The sequence below is a fragment of the Ornithorhynchus anatinus genome, chromosome 4 (genome assembly GCF_004115215.2).
Source record: "Ornithorhynchus anatinus isolate Pmale09 chromosome 4, mOrnAna1.pri.v4, whole genome shotgun sequence".
In the NCBI taxonomy this organism is placed as follows: Eukaryota; Metazoa; Chordata; class Mammalia; order Monotremata; family Ornithorhynchidae; genus Ornithorhynchus; species Ornithorhynchus anatinus.
In genome coordinates this window covers 57,645,215-57,664,272 of record NC_041731.1, presented here as the reverse complement: position 1 = coordinate 57,664,272, position 19,058 = coordinate 57,645,215, and the positions used below count along the sequence as shown (strand labels likewise).

The 19,058-nt window shown below is 47.1% G+C and overlaps 1 protein-coding gene across 2 annotated transcripts in view; it reads left to right on the top strand.

Annotated features, from left to right (window-relative positions):
* Positions 1-1,607: 1,607 nt before the first annotated feature.
* RAD54B (RAD54 homolog B) overlaps positions 1,608-19,058 on the top strand; it is a 74,030-nt gene continuing 56,579 nt past the window's right edge. Inside the window, exons 1-3 of one of the 2 annotated variants that reach the window (XM_007670684.3) lie at positions 1,608-1,715; positions 7,022-7,172; positions 8,931-9,114. In XM_007670684.3, coding sequence (XP_007668874.2) covers positions 7,035-7,172; positions 8,931-9,114 — 322 coding nt within the window. In that variant the 5' untranslated portion in view covers positions 1,608-1,715; positions 7,022-7,034. Of the gene's footprint in view, positions 1,716-1,883; positions 1,969-7,021; positions 7,173-8,930; positions 9,115-19,058 lie in introns of those variants that run through there. The other variant, XM_007670685.2, reaches the window with a different exon arrangement.

Genomic DNA, 19,058 nt, shown 5'->3' with positions numbered 1-19,058 from the left:
GCTTAACAAATACCAACATTATTATTATTGAACTATTTTGATGGCATTGACACCTGTCTCCTTGTTTTGTTTTGCTGTCTGTCCCCCCCGTTTGGACTTTGAGCCCGTCATTGGGCAGGGATGGTCTCTCTTTGTGGCCGAACTGTACATCCCCAGCGCTTAGTACAGTGCCCTGCACACAGTTAGTGCTCAATAAATACCCTTGAATGAATGAATGAGTGAGTGAATGAATAAATGAGTGAGTGAATGAATGAATAATGTTGGTATTTGTTAAGCGCTTACTATGTGCAGAGCACTGTTCTAAGCCCAGGGGTAGATACAGGGGAATCAGGTTGTCCCATGTGGGGCTCACAGTCTTCATCCCCATTTGACAGATGAGGGAACTGAGGCCCAGAGAAGTGAAGTGACTTGCCCACAGTCACACAACTGACAAGTGGCAGAGCTGGGATTTGAACTCATGACCTCTGACTCCCAAGCCCGGGCTCTTGCCACAGAGCCATGCTGAGTGAATGAATGAGTGAATGAATGAATGAGTGAATAATGAGTGAATGAATGAATGAGTGAATAAATGACTGATAGAGGGACTGAATGAGTGTGTGAATGAATGAGTGCATGAATGAGTGTGTGAATGAATGAGTGTGTGAATGAATGAAGAGTGTGTGAATGAATGAAGAGCATGTGAATGATTGAATGAGTGCATGAATGAATGAATGAGTGAATGAATGAGTGAGTGAATGAGTGCGTTGCCACCTTGTCCATTCCAAGCGCTTAGTCCAGTGCGCTGCACATAGTTAGCGCTCAATAAATACTATTGAATGAATGAATGAGTGCGTGAATGAATGAATGCGTGAATGAATGATTGAGTGAATGAATGAATGAGTGCGTGAATGAATGAATGCGTGAATGAATGAGCGAATGAGTGCGTGAATGAATGAAATGAGTGCGCGAATGAATGAATGAGTGCGTGAATGAATGAATGCGCGAATGAATGAGCGAATGAGTGCGTGAATGAATGAAATGAGTGCGCGAATGAATGAATGAGTGAATGAGTGCGCGAATGAATGAATGAGTGCGTGAATGAATGAATGCGTGAATGAATGAGCGAATGAGTGCGTGAATGAATGAGTGCGTGATGAACGAATGAGTGAATGAATGAGTGCCCGAATGAATGAATGAGTGCGCAAATGAATGAATGAGTGCGTATATGAATGAATGAGTGAATGAGTGCGTGATGAACGAATGAGTGAATGAATGAGTGCGTGAATGAATGATTGAGTGAATGAATGAATGAGCGAATGAGTGCGTGAATGAATGAATGAGCGAATGAGTGCGTGATGAACGAATGAGTGAATGAATGAGTGCGTGAATGAATGAATGAGTGAATGAACGAGCGAGCGAATGACTGACTGACTGACTGACTGTTGGGCGGGGGCGGGGAGCAGGGCCGCGGGCGGGGCCGGGTCGCGCATGCGCCTCCGTGGCCGTAGCGGTTAGACGCGGGGGGGGGGGGGGGGAAGGAAGGAGGGAATGTCAGGGAGGCTAGTGCGCAGGCGCCCGTGGGAGCGGCCGCTGATTGGTGGTGGGGCGCGTGCCGGCGGCCGAGGCGGGAGGGTTGATTGACGTGAGGGGGGGCGGGCCGCGGCCCTGTCGGGGTGTGTGTGTGTATGTGTGTGTGTGTGTGGCCGCCCTCCTGCCCCTCCTCGCCTCCGCTCCGGGTAGGTTTCTGCCCGCAGACCCCCGAGGAGCCCGGATAGGAAGAGCCTGCCCCCTTTCCTGCCCCCTTTCCTGCCCCCTTTCCTGCCCCCTTTCCTGCCCCCTTTCCTGCCCCCTTTCCTGCCCCATGGCTGCCCGTTGGCAGCCCCACTTCCGGTGCCGCCCAGGACCAGCCCTGGGCTCCCAGCCTGCCCCTCTCCCAGGAGGCCAGACTTGGGGATCCTCCCTTGGGACACATCTATGGGATGCCATTTGGTGAAGCGCTTATACTCTGGGCAGAGCACTGTTCTAAGCGCTGGGGGAGATCCCAGGGTCATCGGGTGGACCCACGTGGGGCTCCCAGGCTTCATCCCCATTTTCCAGAGGAGGCCACTGAGGCCCAGTGAAGTGACTTGCCCACAGCCACGCCGCCGACGAGGGGCCCAGCTGGGATTCGAACCCATGACCTCCGACTCCCAGGCCCGGGCTCTTGCTGTTTCCTCTTCGACCGAGAGCCTGATTGGGGCCCGGGCTTGGATGCTGATGTGGGACCCCGGCTGGGGATTTTGACTTGGGGGCCCAGACTGGGATAGTAATGTTGGTATTTGTTAAGCGCTTACTATGTGCAGAGCACTGTTCTAAGCGCTGGGGGAGGTCCGGGGTCATCAGGTTGGCCCACCTGGGGCTCACAGTCTTCATCCCCATTTTACAGAGGAGGGAACTGAGGCCCAGAGAAGTGAAGTGACTTGCCCACAGCCACGCGGCTGACAAGTGGCAGAGCTGGGGTTCGAACCCCTGACCTCGGACTCCCAAGCCCGGGCTCCCTCCACTGAGCCACGCTGCTTCTCTTCGACCGAGAGCCTGATGGGGGCCCAGGCTTGGATCCTGACGTGGGGACCCGGCTGGAGATTTTTGACTTAAGGCCAGACTGGGATAATAATAATGATGTTGATATTTGTTAAGCGCTTACTATGTGCAGAGCACTGTTTTAAGCGCTGGGGGAGATCCAGGGTCATCAGGTTGGCCCACCTGCGGCTCACAGTCTTCATCCCCATTTTACAGAGGAGGGAACTGAGGCCCAGTGAAGTGACTTGCCCACAGTCACACAGCTGACGAGTGGCAGAGCCGGGAGTCGAACCCGTGACCACTAACTCCAAAGGCCGGGCTCTTTCCACTGAGCCAGGCTGGGGGTCTGACTGGGATCCTGATTTGGGGCGTCGACCGAGAGCCTGACTTGGGGACCGGGCTGAGGGTCTGACCGGGATCCTGACTTGGGGCCGAGGCCGGGAGTCTGATCGGGATCCTGACTTGGAGTTGAGGCCGGGGGTCTGACCGGGATCCTGATTTGGGGCGTCGACCGACAGCCTGACTTGGGGCCCAGGCTGGGGGTCTGACCGGATTCCTGATTTAAGGCCCAGATTGGGATGCTGACGGGGTCCAGGCTGTGGGTCTGACCGGGATCCTGATTTGGGGCGTCGACCGAGAGCCTGACTTGTAGTCGAGGCCGGGGGTCTGACCGGGATCCTGATTTGGGGCATCGACCAAGACCCTGACTTGGATTTGAGGCCGGGGGTCTGACCGGGATCCTGACTTGGGGCGTCGACCGACAGCCTGACTTGGAGTCGAGGTCGGGGGTCTGACCGGGATCCTGATTTGGGGCGTCGACTGAGAGCCTGATTTGGGGCCCAGGCTGGGGGTCTTACCGGGTTCCTGATTTAAGGCCCAGATTGGGATGCTGACTTGGGGTCAAGGCTGGGGGTCTGACCGGGATCCTGATTTGGGGTGTCGATCGAGAGCCTGACTTGGGGACCAGGCTGGGGGTCTGACTGGGATCCTGACTGAGATCCTGACTTGGAGCATCAGCCGAGAGCCTGACTTGGGGACCAGGCTGGGGGTCTGACCGGGATCCTGACCTGGGGCCCAGGCTTGGGGCCTGACTGGGATCCTGACTTGAGGTGTCGACCGAGAGCCTGGCTTGGAGCCCAGGCTGGGATTCTGAATTGGGGCCCAGACTGAGTATCTGATCGGTGATCCTGATTTGGGGCGTCGACCGAGAGCCTGACTTGGGGCCCTGGCTGGGGGTCTGACCGAGATCCTGACTTGAGGCCGGGGCTGGGGGTCTGACCAGGATCTTGACTGGGATTCTGACTTGGGACCCAGACTGGGATCCTGACTTGGGACCCAGACTGGGATCCTGATTTGGGGTGTCGACTGGGAGCCCGACTCGGACCCCGGCCTGGGATCCGACTAGGAGCCCTAACTGGAGCCCCTGGACGCCCTAGCTCGCCGGGGAGCATTTCCAACCGAGGCACGCAGTTCCCTCTCGGGTTTGTTGCAGGAGTGATGGAGAAGGTGTTAGAACCGAACTGTGTTCTGGGACCGCGGAGCCCCGTGTGGCTCGGGACGATCTAGTATTCATTATCCCGTCGGCTGAACCGGGCCAGAGGGCAAGCTGGATCGAGTCTGGTTGGGCTCACATAATAATAATAATAATAGTAATGATGGTACATGTTAAGCGCTTACTATGTGCCCAGCACCGTTCTAAGTGCTGCGGTAGATGCAAGATAATCAGGTTGTCCCACATGGAGCTTATGGTCTTAATCCTCATTTTACAGGTGAGGTAACTGAGGCACAGAGAAGCTAAGTGACTTGCCCAAAGTCAAACAGCTGGCAAGTGATGGAGCTGAGATTAGAACCCACAACTGCCAAGGCTGGGCTCTTTCCATTACACCATGCTGCTTCTCATGTGGTTGTGATTCCGAGGGACCACATTGGGCCCACATCATGAATCCTGCATGTGTGCAGATGTGCAGCCCTGCTATCACGGCAACCCCACTGTGATGCTTGGAGAGGGCAGGGATGTGGGCAAGGCTTAGCCAGGTTAGGTCAGTGGAAGAGGTTCATTCCTTCAATCATATTTATTGAGCGCTTAATCATTAATTATGGAATTTGTTAAGCACTTACTATGTGCCAGGCACTGTACCGGGTGCTGGGGTGGATATGAGCAAATCGGTCCCTGTCCCACATAATAATAATAATGTTGGTATTTGTTAAGCGCTTACTATGTGCCGAGCACTGTTCTAAGCGCTGGGGTAGACACAGGGGAATCAGGTTGTCCCACGTGGGGCTAACAGTCTTAATCCCCATTTTAGAGATGAGGGAACTGAGGCACCGAGAAGTTAAGTGACTTGCCCAAAGTCACACAGCTGACAAGTGGCCGAGCTGGGATTTGAACCCATGACCTCTGACTCCAAAGCCCGTGCTCTTTCCACTGAGCCACGCTGCTTTTCATGGGGCTCACAGTCCCAATCCCCATTTTGCAGATGAGGTAATTGAGGCACAGGGAGGTGCGGTGATTTGCCCAAGGTCACACAGCAGACAAGTGGCAGAGACAGGATTGGTGCTTGGATCTAAGTGCTTGAGAGAGTTCAGCTTAACAATAAACAGACTCATTCCCTGCCCACAACGAGCTTGCGGTCTAATATGAACTTTTAAAGCTCCACAACCCAGATTAGTCTCAAACATAGTTCTAAGTGCCCTCATCACATCTCACTCTCTAGATTATTAGCTTGTTATGGGCAGGGAATTTACCTGCTAATTCTGTTGTATTGTACTCTCCTAAGTGCTCAGTACAGTGCTCTGCACATCGTGAGCACTCAATAAATACCATTGATTGATTAAATAACCAAGGAAACAAGGTTACCAGTTGAACAGACAGCCGCCTATGCATATGTTTAAAACTGATTTTTCAGGATCAGCTCTGAAGATAACTTTGGATTTTTTGATGTGAAAACAATGTTTTCTCAAGTGAAAATATTTACATATCTCATTTTAAACTTCTCAAACTTCTCCCTGAGAAGTACAGACCGGTCTCCCATAATGCCCGCTTACATCCCGCATTTCGGATTGAGTGCCGTCGGGGAATTAGGTAACAGGCTTTGAGAAGGCGTGTTTAGATAGAATGCAATGTTATGTTGGACGAAATGACGCTCATTTCGGGTGCTTGCGCGTGTGACACCAGTCACCGCCTATGTGCTACAAAGCAACTTCTGTTACTGTGAATTCTTCAAGGAATCAATCCCCGTATTGTTCAACTCACTGCACTGTAAAATCTGTTCTCTGAAAACTGAAATTCACTCGTTCAGTCGTATTTACTGAGCGCTTACTGTGTGCAGAGCACTGTACTAAGCGCTTGGAAAGTACCGTTCAGCAATAAAGAGAGACAATCCCTGCCAAAAGCGGGCTCACAGTCTAGAGATGGTGGAGACAGACATCAATCTAGGTGGAATTAAAGGTATATATATATACATATATATATATGTATATGCATCCAAACAAGTAAACAGGCATTAATATAAATAAAATTATAGATATGTGCGTATACATATATGTATACAAGTGCTGTGGGGCGGTGGGTAGAGCAAAGGGAGCGATTCGGGGCAAAGGGGAGGGTAGAGGGAGCTGAGGAAAAGGGGGGCTTAGTCTGGGAAGGCTTCCTGGAGGAGATGAGCCTTCAGGAGGGCTTTGAAGGGGGGAAAGTGTGATTGGCGGATTTGAAGAGGGAGGACATTCCAGGCCAGAGGTAGGACGTGGGCCAGGGATCGACGGTGGAACGGCTGAGAAGGAGGCACAGTGAGAAGGTCAGCACCGGAGGAGAGGAGCGTGTGGGCTGGGATGCAGAAGGAGAGAAGGGAGGTGAGGTAGGAGGGGGCAAGGGGATGGAGAACTTGGAAGCCAAGAGTGAGGAGGTTTTGCTTGATATGGAGGTTGACAGGTGACTATTGGAGATGTTTTGGGGGAGAGGGGTGACGTGACTTTTCTGTAGAAAGGTAATCTGGGCAGCAGAGTGAAGTATGGACTGAATTGGGGAGAGACAGGAGGCTGGGAGGTCGGAAAGGAGGCTGATGCGGCAATCCAGTCGGACAGGATGAGTGATTGTACTTAATGGGACAGCGGTTTGGATGGAGAGGAAAGGGTGGATCTTGGCGATGTTGTGAAGGAGAAGCCGGCAGCCTTTGGTGACGAAATCCATTAGCTGAAGAAGTTGCATGTCAATAATTCACAAGGCTACAACTGAGTAGCTAATAATATATATGTCTGGATATATATCTGGCTAGCTGTAATTTCAAGTACAACTCTTTTGCATTGTACTCTCCCCAGCGCTTAAGCTTAGTCAGTGCTTTGCACACAGTAAGTGCTCAATAAATAGCACTGATTAAGTAGCAGTAGTTTTATGAGGTACTGTTATGCTTGGTTAAAAATGGGGTTCGCTCCTTGAAATTCACATGCATAATTGTCAGAAATGTCTGTATTTTTTTTTCTTTTTTAGACTTACACCGAACATGAGACGGTCTGCCGCACCAAGTCGGCTACTTGGGAACATCACCAAAAAACCAAGGTTTATAGCCCCGGGAAGTGCTAACAGAAAGAATCTGGATGAACAGACCAAAACGCCAGGAACGGAAGTTAAATTAATTGAGGTAAAAGGGAAGGGCGGGAAGCCTTCTTATTCAGAATGTTATCAAAATAAAAAATGTGATTTGAAGGGCTTGAGGGTGATTGCGGACAGTTTCGAAATCTGTCTAAAGTATTTTTCCAGCAGCTGGATTTCCCATTTGTTTAACGGATTAGATCGAATCTTTAAACCCGGTTGTCCTATAACTCCGGTTGCATTCTTGGAAAATTTGAGCTGCAGTATTTACGCACTCCAGTGCCGTGTGCGTGAGCACGGGCGTTTTTTTCCGACACCTCGGCTTGCCTTGTTCAAGCAGCCTACGAACTCGGAGTGTTTTGAGCTCAGGAGAAGAAGCCTGGAGAGGCGTCCCGCCAAAGAGCTGCTTTCTTCCCACCCCGGCCTTTCTTCCACCTTCCTTTCCTTTTTAATCTCTAACCTTTGCTCTCTGGCTGGGTGTTAATGGTGACATGAAACACTTCAGTGCTGTCTAAAACAGGGCTATACAAGGCTTGTGGATGCTCAGTGACTGTTCTGCTTTGTTACAATACAACTGGGGTACTAAACTACAGTGGATGTTTGAGGTTTACAGTTTGTCTCTATATTTCTCCTTTGCATGCTCTCAGATTCCGCTGAGAAGCATCGCGGCCTAGAGGATGGAGCACGGGCCCAGGAGTCAGAAAGATCTGGGTTCTAATCCCGAATCCGCCACTTTGCTGCGTGACCTCGGGCAAGTCCCTTCACTTCTCTGTACCTCGGTGGCCTCATTTGAAAAAATGGGGATCGAGACGGTGAGCCCCATGTGGGACACGGACTGTGTCCTACCTGATTAGCTGATATCCGCCCAAGCACTTGGTAGAATGCCCTGGCTCATAGTAAGCGCTTAACAAGTACTATCTAAAGAAAAAGAGTCAAGAGAACTTAGTAATAATAATAAATGTTGGCATTTGTTAAGCGCTTACTATGTGTGAAGCACTGTTCTAAGCGCTGGGGTGGATACAGGGTAATCAGGTTGTCCCACATGAGGCTCACAGTCTTCATCCCCATTTTACAGATGAGGTAGCTGAGGCACAGAGAAGTCAAGTGATTTGCCCAAAGTCACACAGCTGAGAGGTGGCAGAGCCAGGAACCATCAGGGCATCCTCCCCTCAGACTGCTTCATCCAGTGTAGTGTTAGTTCATCACGTTCAGTTGAGGAAGAGGATTAGGAGCTGGGCCGATTTGGAAAGGAGGATAATAATAATAATAATGATAATAATGATAGTTGTTTATTTGTTATGCGCTTTCTATGTGCCAAGCATTGTTCTAAGAGCTGGGGTAGATACAAGGTAATCAGGTTGGACTCAGTCCCGTCTGACATGAGGCTTATGCTCTTATTTCCCATTTTATAGATGAGGCAGAGAGAAGTTAAATGACTTGCCCAGGGTCACACAGCAGACAAGTGGTGGAGCTGGGAATAGAACCTACGACCTCTGATTCCCAAGCCCGTGCTGTTACCACTGGGTTGTGTGGATAGGAAATAGGGGAGGCTATCTCATCCTATTCTCTTCACTTGGAAAGAAGTCTTTTTTTCCTGATACCAGATGCAAATACTGTTTTGAAGGGGGAAAAAGATACTTGTACTTTAGGGGATGTTATTGGATGGAGCGGTGGGATGTGCTGTAACCAAACTGATATCCTAAGTAAAGTTGTTAAAGACTGGTCGTATAGTATATGATCAGTTTTCATTTATTTGTAACAGGAAATTAAAGTTCGCCTCTTTACAGAAATTTATTTTGTTCTCCAGCGTGATGCAAGTGACAGGAATGATTCTCCACATTCAGAAACCGGCTCTGCCATATGTAGTTCCAATGAAAATAGTTCGAATGAAAATTCTATACATGCCAAGGGAGCAACGAAAATGGAAAACTGCAGCGCAAAACAACAGTTTAAAACAGCTGAATTGGAAATATCGGTGACTTCTGATCCAGGTAAGACTGCCTATTTAATTTTGAGAAATTATTAAATACCAAATCTGTACTAAGCCACAAATCACTACTGTGATAGTAAAGTCATTCGACTTTCTAGGCTTTTTAAATGAATTTTTCGGTAGCAACTCTTCAAATCACCTGAATAGCATTAAAAGTTTACTGGAGTTTTAACTTTCTCTTGAGTGGTTAGGGTTTATGATTGCGCACTTTTACCAGTTTCAATTGTGTTTAAATGTTCGGTTTAGGGAAAATTGTGTTCTGACTACCTGAATGAATTACCTTGCTGTCACGATGAGTTTGACGTTTAAAGGGCCATCCCCCCTTTCCTATGACCTGGTACGCGTTTCCTTAGTTTTCGCTCCCGGTACCATCGTCTACCAAAGCCTGGAGCTGAAAAAATTACATCCTGAGCCTCTTAAAAGGCTCCTGGATGAGGTAAGCACGGTTGGCGAGGAGCGGCTTCTTGCTGCTCAAAAAACACCTTCGTTCCTTTCACGCTCCTATCCCCCCGCCAACCGCTTCGGAGTTAAATTTTGATGGAGTCCTCTTTCTCTGAAAAGTTCATTTCTGTGGATTGATGTTGCCCCTGACCTGCCTCATTAGAATGGGAATTATTTGTAATAGTTTCCTGAGGACAGCAAACAACCTGCTTTATTATCGAAAATGGAAAAAAAACACCTAAGGAAGAAGCCCAGCAACTTAAAAATCCAATGAATCGTGGTATGAAAACAATATCGATCACTTAAAAAAGTTGCAGTTCTCATCGTTGTAATTTTTCGAAGATTTGCATGTGGTCTAAAATATTTAGCTAAATTCTCAGATGGACAGACTGGCCCAAATCTCTCTGAAGTAATGCATAGCGTTCAGTTCTGTCAAAATGCAGGTTTTCAATGTACATTTTGGCTAGGATGTTTAAAAATATCGGGGAACATTCTTCCCTAACTTGAGCTCTGCGTGCTGCGTTACTGAAGAAAGTTTTTGTGCTTGTGCCCACGACGCTGGCACATTCGAGTATTCCAGTGGGCGTTTTCGGAAGAATGCGACCCCTTTATTGGAGAACTGAGGGCATTCACTTCAGGGTTTTGTAATAATATGAGGACAATTCAGTAGCGAGAAGCAGCGTGGCTTAGCGGATGGAGCACGGACCTGGGCGGCAGAAGGTCGTGGGTTCTAATTTCGGCTCCGCTGCATGTCTGCTGTGTGACTTTGGTCAAGTCACCTCACTTTTTTGGGCCTCAGTTACCTCATCTGTAAAATGGGGATTAAGACTGGGAGCCCTGTGTGGGAAAGGGACCGTGTCCAACCTGACTACCGTGTATCTACCCCAACGCTTAGCACAGTACTTGGTCCGCAGTAAGGGTTTAAGAAGAACCATAATTATTATTATTAGTGCAAATACCAGAGGTACATAGTGTTATGGGGGAAAAACCCCTGTTTTTGGTAGCCTGCAACGTCTCCTCCGCAGGCCAAGAAGTCTCTAGACTGTAAGCTCGTTGTGGGTAGGGAATGGGTCCGTTTGTTATACTGTGTTCTCCCAAACGCTTAATATACAGTAAGCACTCAATAGATAGGATTGAGTGAATGAATGAATGAAAGGGTCAGAGCCACACAATTTAAGCAAGCGCAGGCTTTATAGCTGCTCTTCCCCCAACTTCTTCAGAAGCACCAAAGAGAAGCAATGTAGCTTAATGGAAGGAGCCCGGGCTTGGTAGTCGGAGGATGTGGGTTCTATTCCCGGCTCTGCCACTTGTCAGCAGTGTGACTTTGGGCAAGTCACTTGGCACATAGGAAGCGCGTAACAAATAAACAACTATAATTATTATTATTATTATTATCATCATCCTCCTTTCCGAATCGGCCCAGATCCTAATCCTCTTCCTCAACTGAAAGTGATGAGCTAATAATACACTGGATGAAGCAGTCAGAATGGAGGACGCCCTGATCGTTCCTGGCTCTGCCATTTCTCAGCTGTGTGACTTTGGGCAAGTCACTTCATTCATTCATTCATTCATTCAATAGTATTTATTGAGCGCTTACTATGTGCAGAGCACTGTACTAAGCGCTTGGGATGAACAAGTCGGCAACAGATAGAGACAGTCCCTGCCGTTTGACGGGCTTACAGTCTAATCGGGGGAGACGGACAGACAAGAACAATGGCACTAAACAGCGTCAAGGGGAAGAACATCTCGTAAAAACAATGGCAACTAAATAGAATCAAGGCGATGTACAATTCATTAACAAAATAAATAGGGTAACGAAAATATATACTTCACTTCTCGGTGCCTCAGTTCCCTCATCTGGAAACTGGGAGTTAAGACTGCGAGCCTCACGTGGGACAACCTCATTACCCTGTGTCTACCCCAGCGCTTAGAACAGTGCTCAGCACATAGTAAGCGCTTAACAAATACCAACATTATTATTATTATTGTATCTACCCCAGGGCTTAAAACAGTGCCTGGCATATAATAAGCATTTAAAAAATAGCATAAAAAATACCAATTCATTCATTCAATCGTATTTATTGAGCGCTTACTGTGTGCAGAGCACTGTCCTAAGCGCTTGGAATGTACAATTCGGCAACAGATAGAGACGATCCCTGCCCAACAATGGGCTCAGAGTCTAAAAGGGGGAGGCAGACAACAAAACAAAGCAAGTAGTCATAATAAAAGCGTAGAAAATATGAAAATTCCTGATTAGCAGGGAATTAAATTACTGATTCTTTGAATGGTACTTACCTCCTGCTTCCCCCGTAAATTGCCAAAGGAAGGCAGGAGGAAAGATTTGGAGTAAACTATAACAAAATAGCTTAAATATTAAAATCCTCAGGGCTGTATGAGAATATGGAAATTAATTTGGGTGAATCAACAGGAGGGGGTGGGGGAAAGAGGGGCGTGGAGCCTTTCTTGCAACCCGGATACCCTTAAGACAGATTGAGCCAAGTAGAGATACCAGAAATTGGGAGAAGCAGAAGACCCTTATACGCACACATAGCAGCTAAAATAAAATGGTACTGCGAAAATTTTATTTAAAAATACTTCAACGGTTTGAACTTCACAGTAACACTCCTCCCACCTCCCCCCCTGCCTTGGCCAATAAAATATGAGAAATTCAGACTCTGCTAGATTTGCGGAATTATACAGCGTGATGGAGCAACTGAGGTGGACCGAGATCAGGAGTCTTAGTATGAGAAACTCTGGGTGGGAAATGGTTTTTTTAGTAGGATATTGAAGAGCGGAAGGGTACGGGTTAGGGAAGTGGAGAGAGTACTTTCCAAGTTGACGGAATAGTGTTAACCTTGATTTGGAGATCAGTCATAAATGGAGGATAAATCAGGCTTTTTGAAGGGAGATGAAATTGAGGTGTAATGGAGGAGGAGGACAGTTACTAGGCGGGAAGCCTTAAAACCCGTGGTCGTGAGTTTAATTGGATACGGACGGCAACAGGGAGCCGTTGAAAGCTCAAAGAAGGTGGTGTCATTCGTTCAGTCGTATTTATTGAGCACTTACTGTGTGCAGGGCACTTTACTAAGCGCTTGTGGTACGGTTGGCTCTTTGTAGAAGGTTCGATTTAAAGTATCCAAACTAAATCTTCAAAGCCCTACTGAGAGCTCACCTCCTCCAGGAGGCCTTCCCAGATTGAGCCCCCCCCTTTCCCTCTGCTCCCCCTTTCCCCTTCCCCTCAGCACTGTGCTCATTTGTATATATTATTGATTACCCTATTTATTTTGTTAATGAGGCGTACATCCCCTTGATTCTCTTTATCGTGATGATGTGGTGTTGTTTTTGTTTTGTTCCGTTTTGCTCTGCCGTCTCTCTCCCCCGATTAGACCGTGAGCCCGTCAATGGGCAGGGATGGTCTCTCTCTGTTACCGAATTGTCCATTCCAAGCGCTTAGACCAGTGCTCTGCACATAGTCAGCGCTCAATAAATACTGTTGAATGAATGAGTGAACGAAAAAACTGTAAAAGGCGTGGCTCAGTTTATTTGGATAGATAACCCTGGAAAATCAGGTCTTTACCTGTGCTTTGAAGTTCAGAGAATAACATTAGGATGGATGCCAAGAAGGGTGACTATTTTTACACCGTTCCTTCATTAATCCCGTTTCCACTTTGAAGAGAGAGTAGTGGGGTGGGTGGTCTCTAATGACACATGTCTATGCTCTCTTAAAAACTTTGGCTCTTCGGAACCAGAGAAATAGACCTTCTTTGGGCAGTTCTCTGAAACTTGTGTATTTTTAGTGGAAGTAACCTAGGAGATGTTAACTGCTGTGGTGAATATTGAAACGTACGGTCACCTCTAAGATGACAAGTACCAAAATCTTTGAGGATAAAATTTCAAAAAATCAGAGGTGGCTGAAAGAGTTTTTGAAGCTTTCCGTAAATTAGAATTAATCTCATCAGGAATTGATTTGCTTCTCTTTAATGGCTGTTTGGTTTCCTATACCATACATGGGAAGCAGCACGGCCTATTGGCAAGAGCACGGGTTCGGGAGTCAGAGGTCGTGGGTTCTAATTCCGGCTCCGCCACTTGTTGGCTGGGTGACCTGGGGCAAGACACTTTGCTTCTCTGGGCCTCAGTTACCTCATCTGCAAAATGGGGATTGGGACTGGGAGCCCCATGTAGGACAGGGACTGTATCCAACCTCATGGCCTCGTATCTACCCCAGTACTTAGAACAGTGCTTGGCACGTAGTAAGCGCTTAACAAATACTATTATTATTATTGTAACACTGTGACTTTTAAATCAGTTAATCAGCGGTATTTATTAAGAGCTTGTTACGTACAGAGTACCTTACGAAGTGTATGGAAGAGTACGATACAACAGAATTATCAGATGCTGCCTGTGATGAACTGAGAATCTAGAGAGGGTGACCGACATTAATGTGAATAAATAAATGATAACATGTCTTTTCAGGATATGTACCTATCTTATCTGCTTTTTAAATTCCGTTATGAAGTTGGAAGGGTGTTGGAATGGATTTGAATTTTTTTTCCCTTGGCAAATCTTCAGTCTGAGTGGAGTATGCAGAAGAGGAGCTCGTGGCGTGGTTCTTGGATGTCCGGGGGGCGTTGTGGAATAGGTCTGTTCTAGGGGTCAGTCAGTCGGTGGTATTTTTTGAGCGCGCTTACTGTGTGCAGAGCACTGTACTGAGCTCTTGGGAGAGTTCAGTATAGCAATAAACAGACACCTTCTCTGCCCACAGTGAGCTTGGAGTCTCCAGGGGTATCTGCACTGCTTTCATAATAATAATAATGTTGGTATTTGTTAAGCGCTTACTATGTGCAGAGCGCTGTTCTAAGCGCTGGGGTAGACACAAGGGAATCAAGTTGTCCCACGTGGGGCTCACAGTCTTAATCCCCATTTTACAAATGAGGTAACTGAGGTACGGAGAAGTTAAGTGACTTGCCCACAGTCACACAACTGACAAGAGGTGGAGCCGGGATTCGAACCCATGACCTCTGACTCCCAAGCCCGGGCTCTTTCCACCGAGCCACACTGCTTCTCTAATCTCTGCAGTCGTCTTCTCCTGAGAGAGCAGAAGGGGTGGATTTGGATCTGCTCTCTCTTTGCAGCCCTCCCTCAGCCCCACAGCACTGACGTACGTATCCGTAGCGGATTTCTTTGTATTAACGCTTGTCTCCCCCTCTACACTGTCAGCAGGGAACGTGTCTCCCCACTCTGTTAGATTTTACTCTCCCAAGCGCTCGGTTCAGGGCTCGGCACATAATAAGCGCTCAAGAAATACGATTGATTGGATATTCAAGAGAAGAGCGTGGCGTAAAGGACAGAGCCTGGGCCTGGGAGTCAGAAGGTCATGGGTTCTAATCCCGGCTCCGCCACTTGTCTGCTGTGTGACCTTGAGCCAGTTACTTCACTTCTCTGCGCCTCAGTTACCTCATCTGTAAAACGGGGATGGAGACTGTGAGCCCCACGTGGGACGGGGACTTTGTCCAACCCGATCTGCTTGTATCCACCTCAGCGCTTAGTACAGCGCCTGGCACGTAGTTAAGCACTTAACCAATACCATAATTATTATATTCAGGGATCCGATGGTTCATCCTTCTCCTGATCCCTTGGTGACAAACGCATACAGTACCACTCATCAACTCCCTATAGCCAGATCTCCAGTTTCACATTTCAAGAGGCTGGGGGAGTCTAAGTGGAGCATCGGGAAGCAGTGTGGCCTAGTGGGCGGGGAACGGGCCTGGGAGTCAGAAGGACCTGGCTGCGAATCCCAGCTCTCCCACTTACCTGCTCTGGGACCTTGGCTAAGTCACGTAACTTCTCTGTGCCTCGATCACCTCCTCTGTAAAATGGGGATGGAGACTGTGAGCTCCGTGTGGATCAGGGACTGTGTCCAACCTGATTAGTGTGTATCTGCCCCCGGCATTTAGTACAGTGCCTCGCCCATAGTAAATGCTTAACAGATACCTTGTACAAAATACTAATTTTTGAAAAGGCACTTACTTTGTTCTGTGTGAGCCCATCCCTGGGCAGAGAATGTCTCTCCCTGTTGCTGAAATGTCCATTCCAAGCGCTTAAAGGTACAGTGCTTTGCACATAGTGAGCGCTCAATAAATGCTATTGGATGAATGGAGACAAACAGTAGTTTCGGGGGCAGGTTGCTAAGCAGGGAGGGAAGCCGCAACTCTCCGTTAGTCCTCTGACAGCCACTTCTTCCTTTCCATCCGCCATTCCCGATTTCTTTCGTGGTTCAAGATTTGGGAAATGAATCCTCTCTGCGCTTTCCCACTGCCCCTTGTTGCTTTCTTCCTAGCCACGTGGCTCAGTGGCAGGAACCTAGGCTTGGGAGTCAGAGGCCGTGGGTTTTAATCCCGCCTCCACCCCTTGTCAGCTGTGTGACGTTGGGCAAGTCGCTTCACTTCTCTGGGCCTCAGTTCCCTCATCTGTAAAATGGGAATTAAGACTGTGAGCCCCACATGGGACAACCTGATTACCTCCTATCTGCCCCAGTCTTAAGTACGGTGCTTGGCACATAGTAAGCGCTTAAGAAATGCCACCACTTACTTCCCTTCAGTGGTCTAGCCATCCCAAGAACAGGATGAGCCACCATATTGTCTTCAGTGCTTTTGTAGCCTAGTAACAGAAAATAGTCTCTATTATATACTATACCGTGACATAAAAGTTACCTTCCTAACCTGCAAGAGTAAAGTTGGAAATCAGTTCTTATTAATTGTGCATTCTAAGCGCTTAGTACAGTGCTCTGCAGATAGTAAGTGCTCAATAAATACTCTTGAATGAATTAATGATTTGGAGGGCAGAACAGATTTGGGTTTTTTGCACCAGTAGGCCCACAAAATGGAATTCTTCTGCTTTCAGGTTGCTGATACAGTGAGGCCAGCAGGAGATAATCAGGTCAGATAAATCAGGATTCTTTTCCCCAGTTCCCTGGTCATCCACTCTGTTTTCATAATTGGCCTTGAAGGAAACAAACATTCTTTAAGATGCCCGGTGCCCAAATGTATTGCATTTCTCAGAGACTTTTTAAGAGATCCTTCTGCCTTGAAACATAGCTAAATTTGGAGAATTTCCTCTTTTCCAGCTTGTGAAGCATCTTCCACACCCTCCCACTATGTCCCATTTCCAGTATTTACTAAATTTTGAGAATTTCCCTTTTTTCAGCTTTTGAAGCGTCTTCCACACCCTCCCACTATGTCCCATATCCAGTATTTGCATTCACAGTGTTCTCCAGGCTTCCATTTTTTTCCATCAATTTCCATAACAATTAATGGTCTCTTGCCCACTTTTCTTTTTAGAAAATGCCCCGTAGTTTTTCAACTTGCCTTTAGCATCTCAGTGTTCGATCCCTCCCCTCCCGGAATCTTCACGTGAGGTCTCGAGTATCAAAATCCAAGAGGCCGTCCCTGATTGAGCCCTCATTTCCTCTCTTCCCACTCCCTTTTGCGTCTCCCAGCCCAACAGCACATAATTACATGTCCGTAATTTATTTATTTAGATTAATGTCACCACGTCGGGCAGTGGTGGCACGGGAGAGAGTCGAGGGCGGAGACTCAAATTTACTGCACGGAAGGAGGCGGTGGTAAACCACTGCCGTATTTTTACCAGGAAAACTCTGTGGATCCACTACCAGAACGATCGCAGATGGAGAGCGGGCCGTTCTGGGAGAGATGTGTCCGTGGCGTCGCTAAGGGTCAGAGACTCCTCGATGGCATAAGACATGACAAGATTAATGTCTGTCTCCCTCTCTAGGCTGTGAGCTCGTTCTGGGCAGGGAATATCTGCTATATTGTTGTGGTCTACTCTCCCGAGCGCTTAGTACAGTGTCCTACACACAGTAAGCTCAGTAAATATGCTCGATATCAGCTGAGAAGGACCCACAGACCATATTTTGGAAAGCCGTTGTGTAATATATGCATTACAGGCTAAGGTAAGACCGACACTCCATTTGAATTGGTTTAAGTAAGAGCTCTTTTATATATCGCCCATTTATATATTTATTCATGATTTGTTTTTTCCAGGAGTGCTTGGAATGATCAATCTAGCACTCTGCCATTTAGAAGGAAAAAGCTATCAACCTCACTAGAACTCCTTATCTAGCTAATATTTTTGAAAGATATACATTCCACTATGAAATGGCGCTCTGATACTTATCCTATGTTCATCTGAAAAAAACAGGCTCTGAGTGGGTGAGACGTCCTAGTTTATTAGATTCTCATTCCAATTTATGGTTTTTGCCACTGTGAGAATCTACTGCAAATAAATACTAAGCCTCCCTTTTCATAGAGAGAAGTAGAAATTTTACTAATGATTGAGCAAAATCATGAAACCAGATTCTTACTTTGGACCTTATCGTGTGATGTGCCTGAATGTTTCTTGACCTTCAGAGATGCCGTTTTTCAGGTTAGCAGATGCTGGGAATGGGTAGAGATAGGCTGAGAATGAATTCACTTAAATCACTCTACCTTGTTGCAGCATGGCCTAGAGGTAAGAGCACGGGCTTGGAAATCAGAGGAGGTGGGTTCTAATCCAGGCTCCGCCACTTGTCTGCTGTGTGACCTTGGCTACTTAACTTCTCTGTGTTACTTAATTTCTCTGTGCCTCAGTTACCTCACTGTAAAATGGGGATGAAGATTATGAGGGACTGTGTCCAACCCCATTACCTTGTATTTACCCCAGCTCTTAGAACACTGCTTGGCACATAGTAAGTGCTTAACAAATACCATTCTTCTTCTTCTTCTTATTATTTAAATGAATTTCATTTAGCTTCAGTCTTATAAAAGGAGTAATTTCACGATAAAGCCTTTAAAAATGATTACCAGTATGGGGTCCCTTAAGCTGTCTAGCATCATTTCTTTCCAAAGAAGGGCAAACCACACAGTGTTTTTTCTGTGTGTAAATTGTAGACTTGAGAAATGAAAGCAGTAAGAATTAATAAAATGGAATAGAGTGATTTGAAACTGCTTGGAGATCTGTAAAATTTTAATCGGTAACTATTTACATTCATAGTTTCAACTGCTTGAGTGGCCGGTCCTTCATTTTAATAGCTACTTAGCAGAAAATACCTCACTTGAAGAATTGTAAAACAGTCTGCGCATCCTTTTGTTTTCCCCCAAAGTGAAAATGTCTTTGTCTAAATTTTTACACATTTGAACATTTTTAAGCCATTATTAGATCTCTTCTTGGTTGTCTTTTAAGGGATTACAAGAAATTTAAAGCTTACAAAATCAACTTTTATAACCAGTAACTTTCAACTTGTCCTCTCTTAGAACTCCCACCCCAGTTAATTTTTGCTTATCACGGTCTGGGTTTCCAACATTCTTGAAGTTTTCCTGATGGTTGAGGCAAAACTATCAAACCGTTCGAAGAAGTTAGGAGAATCAGCTTGGCCCAGGGAACAGAGCACAGGCCTGGGAGTCAGAGGACTTGGGTTCTAATCCCAGCTCTTCTACTTCTCTGTTGTGT